The sequence below is a fragment of the Lichenostomus cassidix genome, chromosome 18, assembly GCF_008360975.1.
Source record: "Lichenostomus cassidix isolate B80296 chromosome 18, HeHo_3.0, whole genome shotgun sequence".
Taxonomy (NCBI): domain Eukaryota; kingdom Metazoa; phylum Chordata; class Aves; order Passeriformes; family Meliphagidae; genus Lichenostomus; species Lichenostomus cassidix.
In genome coordinates this window covers 9483085-9505361 of record NC_139498.1, presented here as the reverse complement: position 1 = coordinate 9505361, position 22277 = coordinate 9483085, and the positions used below count along the sequence as shown (strand labels likewise).

The window sequence follows — 22277 nt, the reverse complement described above, 5'->3', positions numbered from 1 at the left end:
TTCTACAATGAATCTTTGTACCTACATCAGTGTCTAGTGAATAAAAACTGTAGTAGATTCCTCTGCATACATGCAATGACCAGTGCCTTTTTTGGGTGTTGTTTTATTTGGGCTATTGCATTACGGAAGTTTCCTTACTTTTCGTGTCTTGAAGAAGGGAGAAGCCGAAGCAAGTGCTGGATTGAGGACCCACAAACTTAGAGGCTTGCCATTCCTGAAAATCCAGCCTGTGCTCTCTCCTGTCTCCAGCAGCTCCTTGTCCTGCTACTGTCTTCACTGCTTCTCCCATTGTCCTTTCAGCACAGCTTCCTCTTCCATGGGAGAGACAAGAGAGGGTGATCCTTTTCCTGTTTCCTTTCCCTACTCTTCTTTATGATGCTGGCCCTCACAAACCCTGAACACCAATCTCTGAGACAGAGTCATCAGAAGTTGCACTGTGCTGCACTGGGAGGGACTAACAGTTCCTTGACAGAGACGATTTTAGTCACAAAGAGCATGGTTACAACACACCAACAGTGTCCCTACATTCAACAGTGCCATCTCTCTCAGCCTAGATTTCCTCAGCTACTGCCACCACCTACTGCAGTTTCGCTTGAGTGGGCAAACAGCTGAGCCTGCCTGGGCATAGGTGCTGGAAGGACTCTCAGGGTTGTCCGTGAGCACTCAGCTCAGCACATGGCTCCAGCACACCTCTTCACCACATCAGCCCAAAGGTCAGCCTCGCCACCCCTTGCACAGCAGATTGCATGTGGCCTCTGAGGCAGGAAAATGAAAATATGTTGGTGTATGCCTTCATTCCTGTAACTCTCTATCGGCTTATGTACAGGCTAAAGACAATATATTTTGAGGAAGAAAGGAGAAGGGGATGAGGGAAGAAGGGACCCTGACTGGAACAGCAGAGGCACAGTGTGCACATGCAGCTCTGTCAGCCATCGCAAGTGGATTGAGGCATTAAGCCTTGTCTCCAGGCTGGGTGAAAGACACAGGGACAGTGCCAAGGTATGTTAAAGACAAGCTCTCAAATGTCTGCCAGAACCAATAGCTTTTGGCTTCCAAGTAGCTTCTATCCCTTATTTTCAGCCTTGGAGGATTTTCCCAGAATCCTTAAAGGCCACAGGGCTCTGTGTATACACTGAGTCCAACAGCTTAGTGGTAACTGAAGGCTATGAAGTTGATTTGGAAATCCTTTCAGCAATATTAGCTCATGAAATTGCACCCACTGTTGTAGCTCTGTCCCTTTCTGAAGCTGTCACAGCTACTCACCCCATTTCTATGTTGGAAAAGGCCTTGATGCAGACCAATGAGGAGTGAATGAACCCTACTGTCATATGAGACACTTACAGAGTATCTTTGATGACTTGTCCAAAAGCACTGTCTCAAAGGACACCAGTGGGAAATGACCGGCAAGTCACTGAAGACACAACTCTCGCATTGTGACTGCGTCTTTTCTGACCTACTGTAGTCTTCTTTCACAAAATCAGCTTTTTCTTCCTCCAGCTTCCTGCCTGTTTCACTTGCACGCACACTGTGGTATGTCTCACTCTTGTGGATGTGGTTTAAAAAAAGCAGGAGGTCACATGTCCTGATCTCAGGGACAGGTGCTACCCTCAGGCTGGACCTGCCCTAAGCACAGTTGGGCACTGCTGATGGCACTGAGGGTTTGCCCTGCACCCCAGCAAACTCATGCCTCCTTCTGCCCTCACCTCCCATGCTCCAAGGCCCCTCAGCCCTCACAAGAGCCATTGCTAGAGGAGGGCACAAGGCTGCAGAGAGCCCTGGAGGAGGCCCATGCCAAGAGGATCAGCCCATCATGTGTCGCCTTTCATCCTCAATGTCAAAAGCCCAGAATAGCCTTGCTCTCCCAAGACTTCTGTGCGGGGTCGTGCCTGTTTGTGGGGATGATTCGCTTCCACTAATAGCGCCTGAAGACATTCCTGGGCGGGTAGGCTGCCTTCTATGTCGCAGTGCAACGTGCTGCCGTGGAGGAGCTGGACACGTGTGCTGTGTCCCAAGACAGCAGCTGCTATTCTTACCCCACAGAGACCTGCTGCAGCACAGCTCCATTCCCAGCTGAAAGGTTAAACATCAGAATGGGGCCCGAGCATGCTCCCCCTGCTCAGAGCCTGAATGCAGAGCGTTCCCCTCTGGAGCCAACGCAGTGGCCCTGTGCAGCCCAGCACTGGGGCTGTGGCCATTCCCTCCTGGGATGTGCTGTCCCACGGGCAACACGGCAGCTGGCCAGGTACTTCCAGCAGGCAGTCAGAGCTCCTTGGGGTGGATGGGGCATCCTCTCTCTTGTAAAACAACAAATGGAAAAGACAGGCTGGGCTGCAGCTCTGAAAGTGCAGCATTTTACAGCTGCCATCCTGCAGTCCCTGTGTGGGTGAGGATGAAGGCAGAGGCAGGGCCTGCTCCGAGGCCTAGCAGTGCTGCAGGGCCATCCGTGTCCCTTTGCTCAAGCTGTGCTTTCACAGCACTCGCTGAGGGAAGGCTGCAGGGCCAAACACCAGAGGTCCCTCAAGGGCTCTGGGAGTATCAGGGCTGCAGGAGAAGCCCTGGCCAGGCTGGTGACTCTGACATGATGGTTATGGAGACCAGCCCTGCCTGTACCTTGACTCCCCACACCCTCTGGAGAGCCCAGGAAAGCTGCGTGCCAGCCAGGTACAGTCAGTGCAGGGATCAGGCAGAGGACAGCAGGCCCAGAGACATCAGCTGCAATGGCGGCTGTGCCTTTCCCCTCAGGCCTTGGCTGCTGCTCTGATGGCACAGGTGCCATCAGCTTTCTCCTTAGCTTGGGCCTTGCCACCTGGCACTGAAGGACAGACAAGTTCCTTTAGGGATCCTTGGCAGGAAGCCGACAGCATTATTCCCGGTGGGGGCAGCAGGGGGTCCCAGGGCCCCATCAGGCTCCTGTCACTCACAGGGAGCTCCCAGGCAGCAGCCGGCCGGGCCCTCTGCTCCAGGCACCCAGGGCCAGGGGATGGCAGCCTGGAGCCATCGAGGGGACCCTCCTCTGGGCCCTGCTCCAGTGCACACAGCAATGAGGCCTCACTGAAACCTGGCTGCTTTAAACCTGCTGAAACTGCCTGGCCCACCTGTTAGGAGCAAATCACAGCAGAGGCATTAAAATCCAGCCACTTTCATGTGTTCCTCACTGGGACACAACAAACACAAATGGGTCATCAATGTTTGCATCAATGCTGGAAGAAATGGCCCTGAGCTGACAGAAGCAACCACTGCTCAGTGCACAGGGCCTCCTCTGCACTGGGCACTCTGCCCAGAAAGGGAACCACGTAGGTTCTTGGGAGAGTGTGACTATCAAAAGGACAACATGCAGTGTCAATGGCCCTGCCACCTCCACTGCACACCCTGGGGAGCAGCTGAAGGAGAGCAGCTGCAGCAGTTCTCTTGGCAACTGTGATCTGGCTGGGTCCAGTGCGGGTACCAGGAGAGGCCTGGAGGTTGGGAACACCCTCACTTCTCCTAGGATGAGGTCCAGCTGCCACACAGAAGGACTTCCTGGACTTGTAGGTCAGCAGGAGTGACAGAAAAAGGTCTTGGCAATCTTAAGTGCAGACAAGCCATTCCCACAGTCTACCTTTACAGAATGTCAACATACACAAGTAATAAAGATTCCCTTCCTTGTGAATCAGATTTGAAAATGGCACTGTGAACCCAAGCAAAGCCCCCCTGACCTTCACTATTCAATGAAAAAGAACAACAGAGTTACATTGGCAAGAAGCAATCTTGCTCCTCTTCTTCCTTATCTTCCTCTCCTGCCCTGAGGTTTCCTCCTGCAGAGGGGACAAATTCCCCTGGGACATGTCAGCCGGACCAGCTTCCCAGGAGGCAGGGCTGCTGTGAGAGGAAGGGTCAGCCTGTAGCATACACTGAAAATCCAGGCTGTCTCTCCCTTATAAGGTAGAGAAGCATCATAGGAGAAGATGAGGGGGGCAGAACAGCAAATGCTGACAATCTGGCACCTAGACTGAAATGGGTTTTCAGGGCAAAGAATGGGAGTCCCAAGAGCTGACGGCCAGTTGAAGGTGTGAGCACATTCAATGGGTCCCTGAATCATACCTGTGATGCAAATCAAACTGTGGGGCAGAAGGGATTTGTTTCAATAGCATTTTCCTGTTTGACACCAAGCATTAATGAGGACATGCTCGAAGACTCCCCATGCAATCACTGCTGACTGCACCATGGCAGAATGAGCAGAAACCAAGTGAGGAAGGGGATGAAAGACACCCAGTCCCGAAGATGCTGTTTGTGTCTCAAAGGGGACAGTTCCATCTGGGACTCTCTGTGCAGCTAAGGCTTCAGGCACTGAAGTGCCCTCCAGCTCCAGTGCTTTACAGTCACCTCCTTCCTCTTGCTGGTAGGGGTGAAGTCCTTCTTCTCCTTCTGCATGTGGCAGTGAATTGCCCATGGCTGCAGCAGAGTGGGGCTTTGGAAGGCCAAGAATGGACTCTTGCCTCATTTAAGTGAGCTGTGTTTCATGTCCTTGCTTTGGCAGATCCCTTTTCCAAGGAGGAATCTGTGGCCAGAATATGACTTTTCCATCATGATACAGCTACTGAGGTGGCAACAGGCTGTCCCAGCATGAGTTTTCCAGAAACCTGGGTCTTCAGGGGAAAAAGCCTCTGGTCTAAAGTACCCAGAGCTAAATGGCAGGTAAAGTGTATGTGAGCATCCTTTGCTGTGATATCTATTGCCTTTTAAAGCAGGGATATTTAGTGCCACACATGGAAACCACACCATGTATCTGCCACAGTAACTGCCCTTTTGACCACACCGTGACCATCATGACTACCTGCCCTGGTTACCTCACATGGTTTTACACTGCAGACTTTGTGAAGGTCCTGAGAGGTTTTGGGACAGGGACATCCAAGCCCTTTAGCAGGGTGAAATGGCATCAGAAATAAAAGTAACTCTGAGAAACTGGAGAAATTGTCTCAAATTTTCAGAAGTCTATGTAATAAAGAGAAAGAAAGTACTTTTGTGGAGATTAGTCAAGGTTTATGGCTCTTGAATTAAGAAGAAAATGAAGTGGAGGTTATAACCCATTAAAAATTTACTTTGGGGGAGAAAAAATGATATTTTGATATTTCTGAAGGTTTCTAAGGAATTTTTTTTTTTTTTGTATTTGTGTCTGTATGTTATTGTGACAGACCTAGAATATTTCTGTGGTAGGAAACAACTCACTGGGTTAGGTTGGTAAATATGTGAATAAGAAAAGCGGCATTTTTATTTTGGAAAATATATTTTGAACAATATAAAATTATTAAAATATCACCCATAAATTATAAATACCATAAAATATAATATGTGTTACTTGAAAATTATCATATTCCTAAGGATTCTAAACTGATATCCCACTTATTGAATGTTTTATTTTGCAGGGTTTTTTTTTAGAGTTCTTACAACTTGCTGTAATTTTCAATCTACACTAATAATTTCAAACAAGGTGTGCTCTTCCTAAAGCCATCTTTAGATAGATAATTCTAGTCCTACATGTTCTCCTGGGAATTAGAGCGTGGCTTTATTGAAGATCTATATCACATTATTAGGACACGTGTAGAACACCCATGAGAAACCAAAGTTTTACTATTCTTGATTTGTAATTATCTGCTGTGTGGGGGAGTCTGGGGTGACTTTGCATTGATGCACTCTTTTTACACTTAAGCTCTCTGTCATGTGATTAGTACTAATGCAAAGGTCCTGAAAAAAATATTGATCCATAAAGGCCATAAAGAAATACCTTTCAGAGAAAAGTTTACAATAGATGAGCCCTTTTAATGGGCTCAAATGGAGCTTATGACCCATATGGCATGGGATTGGCTGGAACATGGAAACTGTGCTCCAGCACAAATTGCTATAAATATTTCCCCAAAGACCATCATTAAAGTAAAATTCAACCGTTTATCCTTTGAGCTCCTATCCCACCCCAGTTAAGGAGGAAATCACCTATCATCTGAGCTTTGCTGCACAGCTCTCATGATAGTGCTCTTACATCCCTGTAGCTCCACAGGGCCAGCAGCACAGCCCCAGCACCAGCATGGGACTGCTGGGAGAAACACAGCCCAGCACACTGCAAAGGTTTGGAATCAGAGCCTGAAGAGGTCAAGTCCAAGCTTAGGGGCTGTGTGAGTCAGGCAGCAGCATGGGGACATGGGGTGGCTCTGCTCTGAGAGCCTATGAGGCTCTCTGCTCCAGGAATATAGGGCAGAATTGTAACTGAGCTAGAGACCTGGTGACAAATGAAGTGGTCATTGCAAATTAAGTTGGTTAGATTATTATTATATACAGTAATTTTGCATGAATCCTTCAGTGAGAGGCGTATCCTCTCAAAACTGAAAGCAAATTTTGAGAACCCTCTTTTTTCAATGTAAATAATGACTATGGTAATTACCAATAGAAAGCATCTGGTATCAATACTGCAAACTTTTTCTGCACTTGAAAATGTCTTATATATAACTTAGTTTTAATGTTCTGATGTCTTTGTCTTATGAAGAAAGTAGGTAAACATTTTTTTATGTAATTGCAACCTTCACTTAGAGAAAAAAAAGTTAGTTGTGCAAATCTAAGCAAATCTATTTCCATAGTGTAGCTTCTGTCTGCTTCTCTTGCAAGTGCAGTCAATGCAGAAACAAGCCAATAATCAAGCATCTGCTAATTTTATTTCATATTGCTGTTCTCATTTCTTCTTCTTCCAAGCCATTTTGCAAGTCCTTTTGCTTTTTCCTTCTCCTTCCATCACCATCAGAGCCTGTCCACCTCACTCACCTGTTCTGTAACTGAAGCTGTTCAGCTGTTTTGGCGTGTGATGGAAAGGGCATCCTGAATGTCACCTCCTCATCCAGAACCTGCTGCTCATGTATCTTTCTCTGACATATGCTGTAAAGTTGGGAGGAATTTGAGTAACCATAGAAATCTCACGCACACAGAAAACAGTTTATCATTAAATCTAAAAATGCTGTGAGTTAACTGTCACTAATCTCTAGCTGGTTTTGCCCTCCCACTTCACTTTTCTTTGCAAGACTTACTTTTCCTCAGTGGGCAGATACTTAGGTGTCACCAAGCAAAATAAAGACATTCTTAGGTTTAAAATACACTATTGAAACTTCAGAAGTCACATCTGTTTTCCCTGCTGTGAGGTCAAATAATAACTGCATCAAGCATTGCAGAAATTAGTCTCCAAAGCACAGAACAGGATCAGAAGATCACAAGGCCATCTCAGTCCATTCATAGCTACCCTGAGATATAAGGAGGTTCTGAGAAGCATGGGCACAAAGGTTAGTTCACTCATGTTCTGTTCTTGCAATGGCCAAACCAGTAACTGGCCCAGAGTGCCTAAACAGGTTAGTTAATCTCTTCTTTGTTAGGCTCATATCTGGCTTTTCACTAGACGTAACCCCCAACTCTTTTTCTAGCCATCCATTTTAGCACTATCTCTAATGATAGCTCAAGTCTCTAAAGGACTCATCTTACCCAGATAAACAATTATCCAGATTAAATATGTTATGCCAGGAACAGAGCAAGTACTCAACATATTTCATTTAATTCAACACAACACCCATCTTTCAATAGAATAAGAACTTTTCATGTGAAAATCATCCTTACCATCTCCAGGATCCAGTGTCCAGCCACATCTTAGCAAAACTGTCACAATGAGAAGCTTGCACCAGAGAATTAGTGTTCTGGCATTTCTCCTTTTCTCATGCCAGCATTCCTGAGAGGTCTTATTTTACCCAGGGATCTTCAGTATGAGGCTACACATTCCCTAGCAGTCGTTAAGTATTCACAGGCAAAAAGATCCCTCTTGGCATGTTTTCTAAATATTAACAGCATAGCTGAGAATAGTGTTTGCAAGCTGCAAATCCCATTGCATTTGCAAGCTGCAAAACCCATTGGGAATCTTCTTCTAGAATAATGTAAAACATTACATTACAAAACATTACATTAAGCAGTAAAAACTGTTGAATATCTTCCAATTTAAAAAAGAAACTTGGGTGCTTGTCTTCGCATTTTGTGATCAATTCAGTATGTGAGACACCTTTTCTTGCATGTTGATAATTTCATTCCTACAGCTAAAGTCTTCTCATTAGAAGACAAACTATTCTAGTAACTCAGTCTATTTTCCAAATATATGTGATAATAACCAATTTTGGTAGCAATAAGTGTTTGTATGTGTTCCAGATGTAGCACTTTGATTAGTTTTGTTTTCCTGATTCAGTCTACTGAAACTAAGCTATTTCTAAAACTAGAAGGGAGAGAATGAATTAAAAGGATTTCATCACAATTCTTAATTTTCATCTCCAAAGTATGCAGTTCCTCTTGAGATTTTTGCTCTTTCAGACATAAAAAAAATGTTAAAGAGAAAAATGTTAGTCAGCAATTAAAGAACACTCCATCCTAAAATGAATGATACAGTAATGAGTTTGTCTTCTGGATTCCTATAGGTATGACAGCACAGATTAACTCAAGCCCTTTCCATTCCAGCAAAATTTTTGCTTCATCAAATTCTTATATACAATGCATCTACATTACTGCACCTTCTCTCTCCACTGCCTGTCCCTCCTCTCTTTACATCCCCTATCCTGCATTACCCGTTCTCAGTTTGCCCAGTGATGTTTTCATCAGTGAAGTTTCTCATTCTTCTCGCCCTCACCCACCTGACCACAAATGTCCTTGGAGGAGTGTCCCTTGCAGTGTGCAGGAGCCCTGCCCTGCCCAGGCACAGGCTGACACACACTGCTCCTCTGCCCTCCCAGCTGCATCTGGACTTAGTTTACATGGGCCATGGCTTGCCAGAGAAGCAGCACATCCATGAAGATCCTGATCATTCCTGGTCCCTCCCATGGCCCTGAGCACCTCCCAGTTCCCAGTCAGGGCATCAGGGATCCCAATCACCTGAGTAGGAGCTGAAGTCACTTGTCCCCAGGCACAGGACATTGCTGTCTGTGTAGGCTGCTGAGACTGCTCTCCAGGCCATCAACCCACAGCAGATGGTTTCCTACTGAGCATCTCTGAGCTTTGTCCAGCCTCCCAGGGCCCACTAGCAGAAGCTGTTTGCTTTATCATGTTGTTAGGGAAATAAGTCACTTGGAGTCATGCTTTAATGTTCATCTAGTGGCAGTAGTAATTACTTATCAATACCCAATTTCACTCTGCAGTGCATCTTGTTATCCCCCTGAATCTCTTTCTACCTGCATCCTTCCCATGCCATGCCACACTATTCTGTAAGCAGTAAAACCTCACAAGGCCTAGAGCAGAGGACATGTTCATCATATAAGTATAACCAGTGTTACATTGGAATTTACTGATGCTTATTGACTTGAATGAATTATCTCCAAAGATACAGTCAGTTGGAAATAAATGTCATAACAGCCAATCTTCAGGAAAGGTTTCAGAACTCAAAACTTATGAGTCACAATCTCAGTGAGGCATGATGCTGCCTAACATGTGAAGGTTCCTTTATGAATCTAAAAATGAATACCTCTTCATCTACGGCCCACTGAGTGATTTCCTACTGGATAAACAAATATCCTGAAGACATGTCTGAAATTGTTCAGCCCATGCTGGGAAACTAGTGAAAAAGTAGAAACTAATGAGACTGCAAGAGGTAGTTGATGAGCATACAAAAATTATAAATTGAGCAGAAATTCACTGCTGCACCATAATGAATAAGGAAATGGGACCTCACAGTTTATTTTCTACTTTAGTGGAACCTGCTGGCTGCCACAGGGCAACCTCTTTATAATAAGATTCAACCTAGACAAGATGCAAAGGCCTTCCTTGCCAAATGTGAGAAGTTAGCAGTGCTCATCTTCAATTTTTTCAAGTTGCAAAACAGAATGAATTAGTATTATATGAAGATCTGATCACTCTTTTCCTAGCTTTGTTTTTGGCAGTAGGTTCTGACCCCAGAACAAGAGCCATGGGGCTTCTTCCACTGAAGAAACTCATTGATAAAAATATAGAAACTCATGGATAAAAGCAATGAAGAAAATATCACTCTTTCAGTCTGTGAAAAGTCTTCCACACTGGAATGTTATAAACTCAAGTTTCCAGTTCACAATGCAGTCTAAAAATTGTGAGATTTTGCCTGGCCATGGGTTGGAAATCTGTGTCTATGTACTTATATCCACTTTTTGCTAAGCATTCTCTCTCTTTCTCTCTGCCTGCTGACACAGAGTCTGAGATAGAAGAAGTTGTATCTTAAGAGCTGGCAGACAGTGAGGCAGCTGCTTGATGTCTTTCTCAAGATAGTTCTATTTTCAGCATGCTTGAGTCTCGCCTTCATGGGAAATGTCATGACAGTCTGCAATACCTTGCTGACCCCACATTGCTGAGCAGGACATTTTGTATCCAGGGTCAGGGTCTGCGCTCACTCTACCTCTGCTCTTTTTGAGTGTGTCGTGCTTTGCTCTCAGCTGCAGTGGAGTCCAGCCCTGCAGTGATAGTAGCTGGACTGGGAGACAATGGTGGGCAGGACACAGGTAATTTTTCTTTTAACATTGAGGCATTGCTGCTGCTTTCACTAAAAGACTAGCAGCCAAATAGCTGCCTGGCTATGTGCCTCACTCTTGCCTCTTGCAAGGCTGAGTCGACATCCTGCACAGTACAACAGAAAAAGCCAAACAAATAAAAGAGCTCTGCTGAGTAGACTGGCTTTGTCATTTGCCACTGGAAAGGCAAAGATTTGCAGTTCCACATGTGAGGGGAGAAAACCCCCAGCTGTCACCCTAGGAGAAGCATCAGACATTCCTCACTCTTCTTTCATGGTCTTTTTAAACTCCAGGCTCTGATCTGCCAAGACCTTTCTGTTCCCTCCTCAGCCAGGACTGGTAGCCTCTGGGCTGCTGGACCCCACATGGCACCCTAGGGACTCAGTGGCAGGACCCTCAGAGCGATGATTGGTGGCCTCATACTGGGGGACACACTGGTACTCTGGATCTCACTAGAAGGAGGTGCCCCACCTGCACCCTGTGGTCCCCCAGAGAGGCAGGACTTAGGTGCCTCCCTGTGCTCACCATCACCACAGGCAGGCTCTGGGCTCCTCCTGGCCAGGGGTTTCCATCAGCCTCCCCTTGCCCTGCGTGGGGAGTCCTGTGGTGAGGCCTGTGTTTGGGAACCATAAAACTGGACACTGCACTGCTGGAGCCCTCCCTGGAATGGGCTTTACAAAGCCCAGGATGTTGCTTGATGTATATAATGTTAGATCCATGCACCATTCATGCATGCTTTATTCACTGGTCTCTTAATAACTGAAATGCCAAGGAAGAGCATCTTTGGAACTGACACAGTTTAAAGCAACTCAAGTAAGAGTTGTTATATACATCCTCTGGATGAACTCTATAAAGAATAAATTTCATCTTTTTGCTCAAAGTAAAACACCTCCTTTTTTTTAAGACATGGGGATACTGTGATTTTTAGCTGTTAAAATCAGAAGGCACATTTTGTTTTCATATGGTACATGTAAAAACCATGATAATTTGCAATATATTTTTTATTATTAGGGACATGCAGAATGTCTTTTAAACACCATCTTTCAGGGAAACTTAATTTAATACATTTTACATATAATATACCTTCACCTTTATCATTATTTTCTATCCATTGGTATGTATCTCAAGATTCTGGAAATCACCTCAAGTGCTCTATACATGAGCTGTATTTAAAGAGTTGATATATTGGCTGTGAGAGAATATGAGCTACAACAGGTTTCTGCTTTTCTATTTTCAGTAAAATCACCTTGGAATTAGTTACAATGGGTTGCAGGTTTTTGCCAGATGGTACAGAAGATCCTTAGCAGTGAACCTTTAAAAAAGAAATCAGTTTTATGAAATATTTTTTTTCAGACAGGACAAAAGCTATTACTTAATCATGTGAAAACAAAATAATATTTCCTTTAGTATATATGAAACTGATTCTCTGACCCCTGAACTCTGTTACTAAATGGTACTCATTCAGTTTGCTTTTTGATGGGATAGTTACATGCATTTTACCATTTGATATACAGAAGGTTTTGCAAAGGTTTTTGGAAGACAAGGTGCCCCTAGTTTCATACATAGGCTCTAGACTTGGCTCTGTCATATATACACTTCTAACGGCAGTACAGACCATGGCATTTGAAATATAAGAGCTTTCTTAGGTCATGACTAAAAAGCCAAGTTGTAATCCTAATGAATTCTTAAAATGAAAATCATTAAAATAACTAATTTAGTTTATAAATTTAGTTAAAATATCTAAGGAAAGTTTTCTTACTGGTAACTATGTTCAGAAAAATGCCAATATTGGCTTTCATAGCTTTTCTCTATTCAATGTTTGCTGTGACACTAGATTAAAAGGTTTGCAATCAAGAATTGAGGTAATTAATGGCATTTCTCTCTCTCTCTCTCTCACACACACACACACACATGCACACATCAAATTCCAATCCTTGTACAGTGATCAATTTTTTGTCTCTCTTGTCTTCCAGTTGCTTACAAGGCAGCCTACCTGATGTGTCTGTACTCAGCAGACCTGCTTTGACCATATGTTGTCCTTGAATCAAAGCTGGGAATGAATTTGTGACCAAACAAATTTGTGATTCTTAAGAGAATTAGGGCAAACTCTGCTAACAAGGGGATGTGGCTGATAGCCCAGATGAAGATGTCTTTCTCAAGACATCTTGAGATGTGTCTACCAATGCAGCAGTGTTGGAAACAGACAGAAGGAGCTGGCAGCCACTGCCCAGATGGGCACTATGGCCTGATTGCTTCCACAGAAATTTTTGGGATGGATCGTGCAATTGACATGTGCTGTGACTGACAGCTATAAACTATTTGGAAGGGATAGTCAAGGAAGGAGAGGTGAGGGAGTTGCCCTGATGAGATGCCTTACCAGGTGGTGCTCATCAGCTGAGGGAGCTGGCAGATGAAGTGATTAAGCCACTGTCCATCACACTTGACAAGTCATGGCTGTCTGATGAAGTTCCCACTGATTGAAAAAGCGGAATCATAACCCCATTTTAAAAAAAGGGCAAAATGAAGATCCAGGGAACTACAGGCTGGTCAGTCTCACCTCTCTGCATGGCAAGATATGGTGCAAATCCTTCTGGAAAATATGCTATGATACATTGGCTGAATGATCACACTCAAAGAGTTGTGGTCAGTGGCTTGAGTTTCAGGTGGAGACCAGTAATTGGTGTCCCCCAGGGGGTTGTTTTGAAATCAGCATTATTTAACACATTTGTCAAGAACATGGACAGTGGGACTGAGTGCACCATCAGCAAGTTTGCTGATGACACCAAGCCATGTGTTGCAGTCAACACGCTGGAGGGAAGATAGATTCTGGTTGGATATAAGAGTGACATTTTTTAAGAAGAGGCCAGTGAGACACAGAACAGACTGGCCCCAGAATATGGGAATACCCTATCATTGGAAGTATGCAAGCTCAGGCTGAATGGGACTTTGAGCAACCTGATCAAGTCAAAGAAATTCTTACCCACAGCAGTGGTGTTGCACTAGATGACTCTTTTAATGTTCCTTCCAACCCAAACCATTCTCTGATTCTGTCCTCTAAGTTCTGTATGTCCGTGGAAGTCAGAGATTGCCTAGAGACACAGGATTTCTGCTACACCCCTGTGCTCACTGTTTTACACAGCTTGTTTCTGAGCTCCTCCTGTTTAGGGCAAAGGGTGTTTCTACCAGCTCCCCCTGCCCTGTGCAGGGAGCCCAGGGGTGAGCTCTGGTTTGGAACTCCACAAAGGTGCGTGTTCATCGTTGGAACAAGCTTTTCATGCCCACGCCAGTGCTTGACGTTGGATATCTCCTTGGATCACATTTACTGACCTTCCTTGCCCCTATGCTCTTCACTGAGCTTTACCCACTGAGTTCTTGTAACAATCAAAATGCAAATGAGCAGGAGAAGAGCAGGAGAAGAGCATGTTTAAAGGAGCTCAAGTGACAGTGATATTTCTGATGGGATTGAAATGCTGGAGTGAGGATGTATCAGAGTAACACCACAGTCATGCAATAAAAATCTGCCTTGAGTACACGAGGAAATCATTGGAAATGTAGCAGTCTAGTCCATTGGTCTTACATCCAAATTTTTCAAGTGCCTTGATAACTGAGCTTCTGTCCTTATGTCTCTAGACAAATTATTTATAGTCAATACATTCACAGCATTGGTAAGATACAAAACATTTCTAAATATATCTTACTAAATCAAATGACAATTATGCCCTTAGTTCAGTTTGCCAGACAATGCTTTGCCAAAGAATGTTTGCCAAAAAATGTTTTGACCGAAGAAAGAGGAAGAATCTGGAGCATCTGCCAACCAGACTCTATAAAAGTGTCTTTGCAGTGCTCTGCCCTGTCTCAGAAAAGTTTCAAGGTAAGTGCACTGGATCTAGCTATTAGTTATCCCCATTATTGCATATTATGCATATGTATTTTTCCCTTTGAAAATGGTTTCCAACTAAGTTTTTCCACCTGTTTTTATGGCTATAGTATGTATTCTATTTATACCTTTTTTTTTTTTAATTTTAGAGTAGAATAACAATGTTCCTTTACCAGAAATAATATTCTCAAATATGGCACTACAGTCCATAAAGGCAAAGTAAAATCTGTACCATAAGATACAAATAAGAGAAAATTTTACAAGGGTAATCTATATGATTCTATATTATTCAAGGATGAAACAATATTTTTCTCTTCTGGGTTTAAATCATTAAACACAAGGAAGGCAAATTCTGCTAGTTTTAGCAACTCTAGTATGTGCTTAATTTTAAAGCATTAGAAAAGCTGTCCTTGTAAGCAAGGTACATTAATGATCTATTGATGTTACATTTCTTTTCTCCTACAGGGTTCTCTGCTGATGTGCCTTCAATAAAGTGCAGTCATGGCGTCTGCAGATGCTGAGTTGGCTGTTTTTGGAGAGGCAGCTCCTTACCTCCGAAAGTCAGAGAAGGAGAGAATTGAGGCCCAGAACAAACCTTTTGATGCTAAGACATCTGTCTTTGTGGTACATCCTAAAGAATCCTTTGTGAAAGGCAAAATTGAGAGTAAGGATGCAGGGAAGGTCACTGTCAAGACTGAAGGTGGAGAGGTGAATAAATTCAAGATTTATAAATTAAATTTAATCCCCGCTCTGGGTTCTTAGCTGACATACATGCATCTCTCTATTCTTTGGCAGACTCTGACGGTGAAGGAAGATCAAATCTTCTCCATGAACCCTCCCAAGTACGATAAAATCGAGGACATGGCCATGATGACCCACCTGCACGAACCCGCTGTGCTGTACAACCTCAAAGAGCGTTACGCAGCCTGGATGATCTACGTAAGTGGCAGCAGCAGCTTCCTTTGGGCAGCCGCAGGAGCTGCTGTGCCAGGCTCAGGGGAAGCCAACGTGCTGTCTCCCTTCCTCACAGACCTACTCGGGTCTCTTCTGCGTCACTGTCAACCCCTACAAGTGGCTGCCGGTGTACAACCCGGAGGTGGTGTTGGCCTACCGAGGCAAGAAGCGTCAGGAGGCTCCTCCACACATCTTCTCCATCTCTGACAATGCCTATCAGTTCATGCTCACTGGTGAGTTACTTGGTTTTCTTTGGCTGTGAACACTCACAGAGGAGAAAAAAGTCTTTTCACTGCACAATAACTCAATTTAATGATGTTGTGAGGGTGCATGCTTGCTTGTCATTGGAATGATGAAGCCTTTCCGTTGGTTGAAAAGTGTCGGGTTAGAGATCATTTAGTCAAAGCTGACATCCACAAGTTCATCCTGATGGGATACAACTGCAAGTGCTGAGGGAACTGGAGGACATTACATCTTGGCCTTGCTCATTCATCTTGAAATGGTCATGGCAGTCAGCAGATGTGTGAGGTCTGGAAGAAAGCAAATGCCACAAGTCTTCAACAAGGGCAAGAAGGAAGATCCAAGGAGCTACACACCTGTCAGCCTCACCTTAATCCCTGGAAAGGTGTTGGAATGGCTCATCCTGGAGGCCATCTCTAAGAATGCAGAATACTGAAGTTGATCAGGAGTAGTCAGCATTGGATTCACCAAAGGGAAATCATGCTTAACCAACCTGATTGCTTTCTACAATGGGACAACTGCATGGAGGCATGAGGGGAGAGCAGTGGATATTGTCTACTTGGACTTCAGCAAGGGTTTTGACACTGTTTCTCATGATATCCTCATAAGCAAACTGAGGGAGTGAGGGCTGGACAAGTAGATGGTGAGATGGATTGAGTACTGTCTGAAAGTCAGGTCTCAGAAGGCTTTGATAGTGGCTCTGAGTCTAGTTGGAGGTCTGTCACTTGTGGGTGTAGCCCAAGAGTCAATACTGGGCCCAGGATTGTTTAAGTTACTCATCAGTGACTTGGATGAAGGGGTAGATGCCTTCCTAACAAGTTTGCTGATAACACAAAGCTGGGAGGAGTGGCCCAGTCCCCAGAGTAGCCCTTCAGAGGGCTGTGTAGCCCTTCAGAGGGGCCTCAACATGTAGAGACAGGCAAAGAGAACCTGTCTGAAATTCAACACAGGTGAGTGCAGGGTCCTGTTCCTGGGAAGGAATAATCCCATGCACCAGTACAGGCTGGGGGTCAAGCTGGTGGAAAGCAGTGGTGAGGGGTCTTGGCATCCTAGTGGAAAAAAAACTAGGAGTCTATGTGCCAGCAGTGTGCTCAGTAAAATTCATTTTTATAAAAGTCAAACTGCGAGCAGTTTCTGAAAAAAACTATTACTGGGCATGTAGATATATATGTGATTTATGAAGAAACATAGAAAAAGGTACATTCTTGTAAAAGACAAGTCTTGCCTTACAAAACTACTGGTTTTTTTAACAAAGGAGAGCTGATCAAAGTAATCTGAATTTAATAAAAAAATCAATACAGTCGTAAAGCAGCTATTCTTAGCATTTTTTTATACATATATTCACTATTAGTTATAGAAGTGAGAAGATTCAAAAAGACCTGGTTAAAAAAAGGGAGACATGGTAAAAATATTATTGTCAGTCTCCATAGTGCAAAATTTTAATCAATGAAATGCACAGGAATCTGTTCTGGGCCTTCAGCTGCTCAATGTTTTTTAAAATGCTCTGGAAATTATGAAAATATTTCTGATTTGACAAAGTTCTTCAGTAAAAGTTAAGTCTAACAGTGAAGATTTTCAGGGGAACTTTATTACATTAAATTCTTATTCAGTGACTTGGAACAATTTTTTGTGTACAAGAGTGTGAAACAAATGACACTGGGAAGAAAACACTTATTGCTGAGAACTGTTATAACTGTCTTTTAATACTGCTTCAAAGTTTTGTCTCAAGGATCCTAAATCTACAAAACAGAAAGCTGAAACCTGGAGATCACTGAGCAATAAAAAGAGACAAAACCAGAAAGCATTATTATATCATGGCTGTTACACAATGAGTATCTGCACCTGATGTGCTGTATGCGTTTTAGGGCTTCCTTCTTCACAAAAGAATGTAGTAAAATGGAACAGGCAAAAAGGAAGATGGAAAGGTTTCCCAAAAGTAGGACAGGCTGCTCTGGTAACTCTAGAAAGAAGGTTTTTATTACTTTATAAGCTTCTGCATGGCAAGGAGACAATGAATAGACAAGACAGAGTACATGACAAATCAAGCTCAACACCAGGAACATTGTTTTCTTTCATTAAGTGTGTCAAAAATGAAGCACAACAACGGAACATAAAAAGACGAAAGCATGGGTTAAGAAAATGACCAGACAAAATTGTGGGAAGAAAATTCAGCTCAAGCTATTGCAAAGAGAAACATTAAATCTAGCTCTGAAAGTACCAAAATTTTAGGCAGTATTCTAGAGCATGGGAGATTATGCTGACAAAGATTACTACATGTTTATGATGTTTCTGTGATTTAGTTTAGGCAAAAATCAATTGGACACCTACATAAAAGCTACTTAGAGGGTCTTCTGGACTGATTAGGAATGGTTGTTCCTATGCAATAAAGTTAATGAGAAGCACATGCTCCAGTTCAATTCAGCTTACTCATAGACCATTTATCAGAAACTCTACAAAATTGATACTTAGTTGGAAGCATTTCCATAAAGAAAATTAACAGCTTGACATGAGGGGAATATCTAGAAAAAGAAGTGCATGTGTGCTACACCTGACAGCCACCTCAGGGTTGATGTATCAGCTTTCCAGCTGCAGCTAGGAACATGAAAATAGTCAAAAAGGGTGAAGGCTTACGGGTTTATGAAAGGAATTAGCTGCCTATTGCCAATGCATTAATAATCTCTTATTATCTGCCCTTTTCACAGATCGGGAGAACCAGTCCATCCTGATCACGTATGTACACCCCCTGCTCACATCCCTGCAGGGCTGCCTGGTGCCAGGGGACCTCCTGCCTGACCAGCCACTCTCTGCTTCTCTCTTGGCTTTGACAGTGGAGAATCCGGTGCTGGGAAGACTGTGAACACAAAGCGTGTCATCCAGTACTTTGCAACAATTGCAGCCAGTGGGGAGAAGAAGAAAGAGCAGACACCAGGCAAAATGCAGGTGAGTCAGGAAGAACAGACTGAACACTTGGCCTGTCATTGCCCCGTGAGCTAAACACAGTCACTGAAGAATTACCTCCCTGCAGGGAACGCTTGAGGATCAAATCATCAGCGCCAACCCACTGCTGGAGGCCTTTGGAAATGCCAAGACCGTGAGGAATGACAACTCCTCACGCTTTGTAAGTTGTTGCTTTGCATAAAATCTCTTGCCGTCATAGCAAGACAAATGATGCCTGAGCAGTTCTTCATGCAAAGGAGACATCAGCAGAACACATCCAGGCTGACCTGCTGCTGCTTCTGCTTAACAGGGCAAATTCATCAGAATCCACTTTGGGGCCACAGGCAAACTGGCTTCTGCTGACATTGAAACTTGTAAGAGACTCTCCTGGACTGCTCCCATCCCAAAATCACACGTCCATCTGCATTCCCACAAGTGCCTAACTCTTTCTACCTCTCTGGGCAGATCTGCTGGAGAAGTCCAGAGTCACTTTCCAGCTCAAGGCGGAAAGAAGCTACCACATCTTTTATCAGATCATGTCCAACAAGAAGCCAGAGCTAATTGGTAGGAAGGAGCATTATGGCTTTTTGAGGATGATCACTGAGGGTGATCACTTCCCTCTCTCACCTGACTGGAAACACTAAGCCTATGCCTTTACTCTCCCTGCTTTCAGACATGCTCCTCATTACTACCAACCCTTATGATTTCCATTTTGTGAGTCAAGGGGAGGTCACTGTTCCCAGCATTGATGACCAGGAGGAGCTGATGGCTACAGATGTAAGTAACACAGCAAGAAGGGACCTACTGGGCATTTTGCAAGGGTGGCCGCTCTGACTCACTAAGGACACATTTCTGAATTCATTGTTTTGACTGCAGAGTGCCATTGACATTCTGGGCTTCACTGCAGATGAGAAAACAGCCATCTACAAGCTGACAGGGGCTGTCATGCACTATGGGAACCTGAAGTTCAAGCAGAAACAACGAGAGGAGCAGGCAGAGCCTGATGGCACAGAAGGTATCAGCAAATTCAGGGACCCATTTGTGCCAAGCCCTTCTGTGTGGGATGAGGTCAGTGTTCTTCCATTCCTAGAACATGAACAGCAGAGTTGTTGACATCTGAATTCTAGAGATTGTCCGGAGATAAATGCTTTTCTCACTCTCTCTTTCCCCACATCTAGTGGCTGACAAGGCTGCCTACCTAACAGGCCTTAACTCAGCTGAATTTCTCAAGGCCTTGTGTTACCCCCGAGTCAAGGTTGGGAATGAATACGTGACCAAAGGTCAAAATGTGACACAGGTAACATCTGGAGGTTGCAAATGCATGGCTTGAAGGAGTACGTGTGCATTTTTCTTTGACCCTCAGAGGTAACTCCTGTCCTGTCTTCTCTGCTCTAGGTGAACAATGCAGTGGGTGCCCTGGCAAAGGCTATGTTTGAGAAAATGTTCCTGTGGATGGTTGTTCGTATCAACCAACAGCTGGATACAAAGCAGCCCAGGCAGTACTTCATTGGTGTCCTGGACATTGCTGGCTTTGAGATCTTTGATGTAAGGAACATGGATTTGACACCACAGTCAAGCAATGGGCAAGGAAGGGTCTTGACTCAGAAACAGATAGGAGACTAAGGCTCACCCAGCTGTGGGCCAAAGGGCTGGATGCTCTTGGAAAAGCCAAGGAAAGGTAGTGATCTGGGCAAGTTCACAGCATGTTTCCTGTGCTGTGAATGCAGTGATGATGCAAGGACTTCTGTGTCAGAGCACAGAAAGCCCCAGACTGTTGATCTGAGGCCAGAGAAATCCTTGGGTGAGTCACTGAGGAGGTTCCTACTGCCCAGGAGGTCAGAGAACTGACATGATGGAGCTACTGAGCTTACCGAAGGATTTGCTGTTGACTAGTACAGTGAAAAAGAATTATTACTTCTGATTTCAAAAGTAATAATTTTAAAGTCCTTGAAGGACAGTGAGTATTACAGTAGAAGCCCTGATAAGGAAACATATGCCAGTACAGTGGGGTTGGGACTTCAGTTTGAACTTCAAACAGCCTTAGGAGAATGCTAGCAAAGGCCTGTGGGTTTTGGCACACCTTGAGAACCTGTGCACCTTTCCTTGCTTTTGCAGTTCAACAGCTTTGAGCAGCTGTGCATCAACTTCACCAATGAGAAACTGCAACAGTTCTTCAACCACCACATGTTCGTGCTGGAGCAGGAGGAGTACAAGAAGGAGGGAATTGAATGGGAGTTCATTGACTTTGGCATGGACCTGGCTGCCTGCATTGAGCTCATTGAGAAGGTACTTTTCCCATATTTTCCCATGCTATTATCAGATGTGTGTTGGAATTGTGTGATCTTTCTGAGGCACAGTGATCTTAGAAGGAACTCACAGCCAGACATGTAGCATCAGTTAACCAAAGTATTTGACACTGAAATTTAGTTTAGTCTGGGAAAGAGAAATGGGGAGATGCACATCTGTGTCATCAGTCCTGCATCATCTGCACTTCAAGCATGGAAAAGTAGCCTGGACTCTCACCAACAGCCTTCCTTTCTTTCTCCCTTCTTGTGATTTCTCCCAGCCCATGGGCATCTTCTCCATCCTGGAAGAGGAGTGCATGTTCCCCAAGGCAACTGACACCTCTTTCAAGAACAAGCTCTATGATCAGCACCTGGGCAAGTCCAACAACTTCCAGAAGCCCAAGCCTGCCAAAGGCAAGGCTGAAGCTCACTTCTCCCTGGTGCACTATGCTGGAACAGTGGACTACAACATCACTGGCTGGCTGGAGAAGAACAAGGACCCTCTGAATGAAACTGTCATTGGGCTGTACCAGAAATCATCTGTGAAGACCCTGGCTTTACTCTTTGCCAACTATGGTGGAGCAGATGCAGGTCAGTTTTGTAAAAATTGTATTTTCAGTGTGGGACAAAGTTTTCTCAGAATTACAGCTGCAAACACTAGAAACATAAAGTGGCTTTGTGTTCTGTAGTTTCCATTATATATTGTCCATACTGTAAAACATTTTTTTTCTTGTTTTTGATCTGCAGAGGCTGGTGGTGGTGGCAAGAAGGGAGGCAAGAAGAAGGGTTCTTCTTTCCAGACTGTCTCAGCTCTCTTCAGGGTAAGAGCGGAATTCATTTCCTCAATAAAATACCCACTTAAATAACATTGGAGTTCAGTGAAATTGCAGTCAGAAAGAAGGCCTGTAATTCCCTAAGAAGAGTCTCATTAATATTTATATAAGTTTTACGCCAATGTAATCATGCATTTCTCATAGTTCCAAGACACAGAAACACAAAGGTATTTTATGTACAATATAGAGAAGCATGAGGTTCTTACCAGATTTATTCTGCACTTTTCCTTGTAATGTCACAGGAGAATTTAAACAAGCTGATGGCTAACTTGAGAAGCACTCACCCCCATTTTGTACGGTGCATCATCCCAAATGAAACTAAAACACCTGGTAAGGCAAGCCAAGAGGAGAAAATCTTGAGCAGCAGCAGCAGCTCTTCTGAGTGTCAAACAGCAGGGTAGTCACTAATGGTGGTATTTGTCAGGTGCCATGGAGCACGAGCTGGTGCTGCATCAGCTGCGCTGTAACGGCGTGCTGGAAGGGATCAGGATCTGCAGGAAAGGGTTCCCCAGCAGAGTCCTCTATGCTGACTTCAAACAGAGGTAAGAGTACTGCATCTCTCTGCCCATTCAGACCAAGCTGAAGAACCTGAAAATCTCTAAAATGTTAATTTTACATTGTCCTATTTTACTGTGAATTT

General features: G+C 44.2%; 1 protein-coding gene and 1 long non-coding RNA gene across 2 annotated transcripts in view; one reads left to right on the top strand and one right to left on the bottom strand.

The window, feature by feature from the left end:
• The window catches only part of LOC146429680 (uncharacterized), a 45591-nt gene that overhangs the window by 14981 nt on the left and 8333 nt on the right, over positions 1-22277 (top strand). Inside the window, exons 39-55 of the mRNA XM_085078054.1 lie at positions 14883-15096; positions 15184-15327; positions 15419-15575; positions 18285-18312; positions 18411-18522; positions 18608-18700; positions 18830-18893; positions 18985-19083; positions 19193-19296; positions 19396-19534; positions 19698-19816; positions 19915-20064; positions 20635-20805; positions 21086-21395; positions 21552-21625; positions 21880-21967; positions 22062-22179. Of these exons, the coding sequence (XP_084934180.1) occupies positions 14883-15096; positions 15184-15327; positions 15419-15575; positions 18285-18312; positions 18411-18522; positions 18608-18700; positions 18830-18893; positions 18985-19083; positions 19193-19296; positions 19396-19534; positions 19698-19816; positions 19915-20064; positions 20635-20805; positions 21086-21395; positions 21552-21625; positions 21880-21967; positions 22062-22179 (2184 nt within the window). The remainder of the gene's footprint in view (positions 1-14882; positions 15097-15183; positions 15328-15418; positions 15576-18284; positions 18313-18410; positions 18523-18607; positions 18701-18829; positions 18894-18984; positions 19084-19192; positions 19297-19395; positions 19535-19697; positions 19817-19914; positions 20065-20634; positions 20806-21085; positions 21396-21551; positions 21626-21879; positions 21968-22061; positions 22180-22277) is intronic.
• Positions 5210-10978, bottom strand: LOC146429681 (uncharacterized). The gene is made up of 2 exons (XR_014855634.1): positions 7624-10978; positions 5210-6897 (listed from the first exon to the last, which is right to left on the bottom strand). It is a non-coding gene; the product is annotated as an uncharacterized LOC146429681 (long non-coding RNA).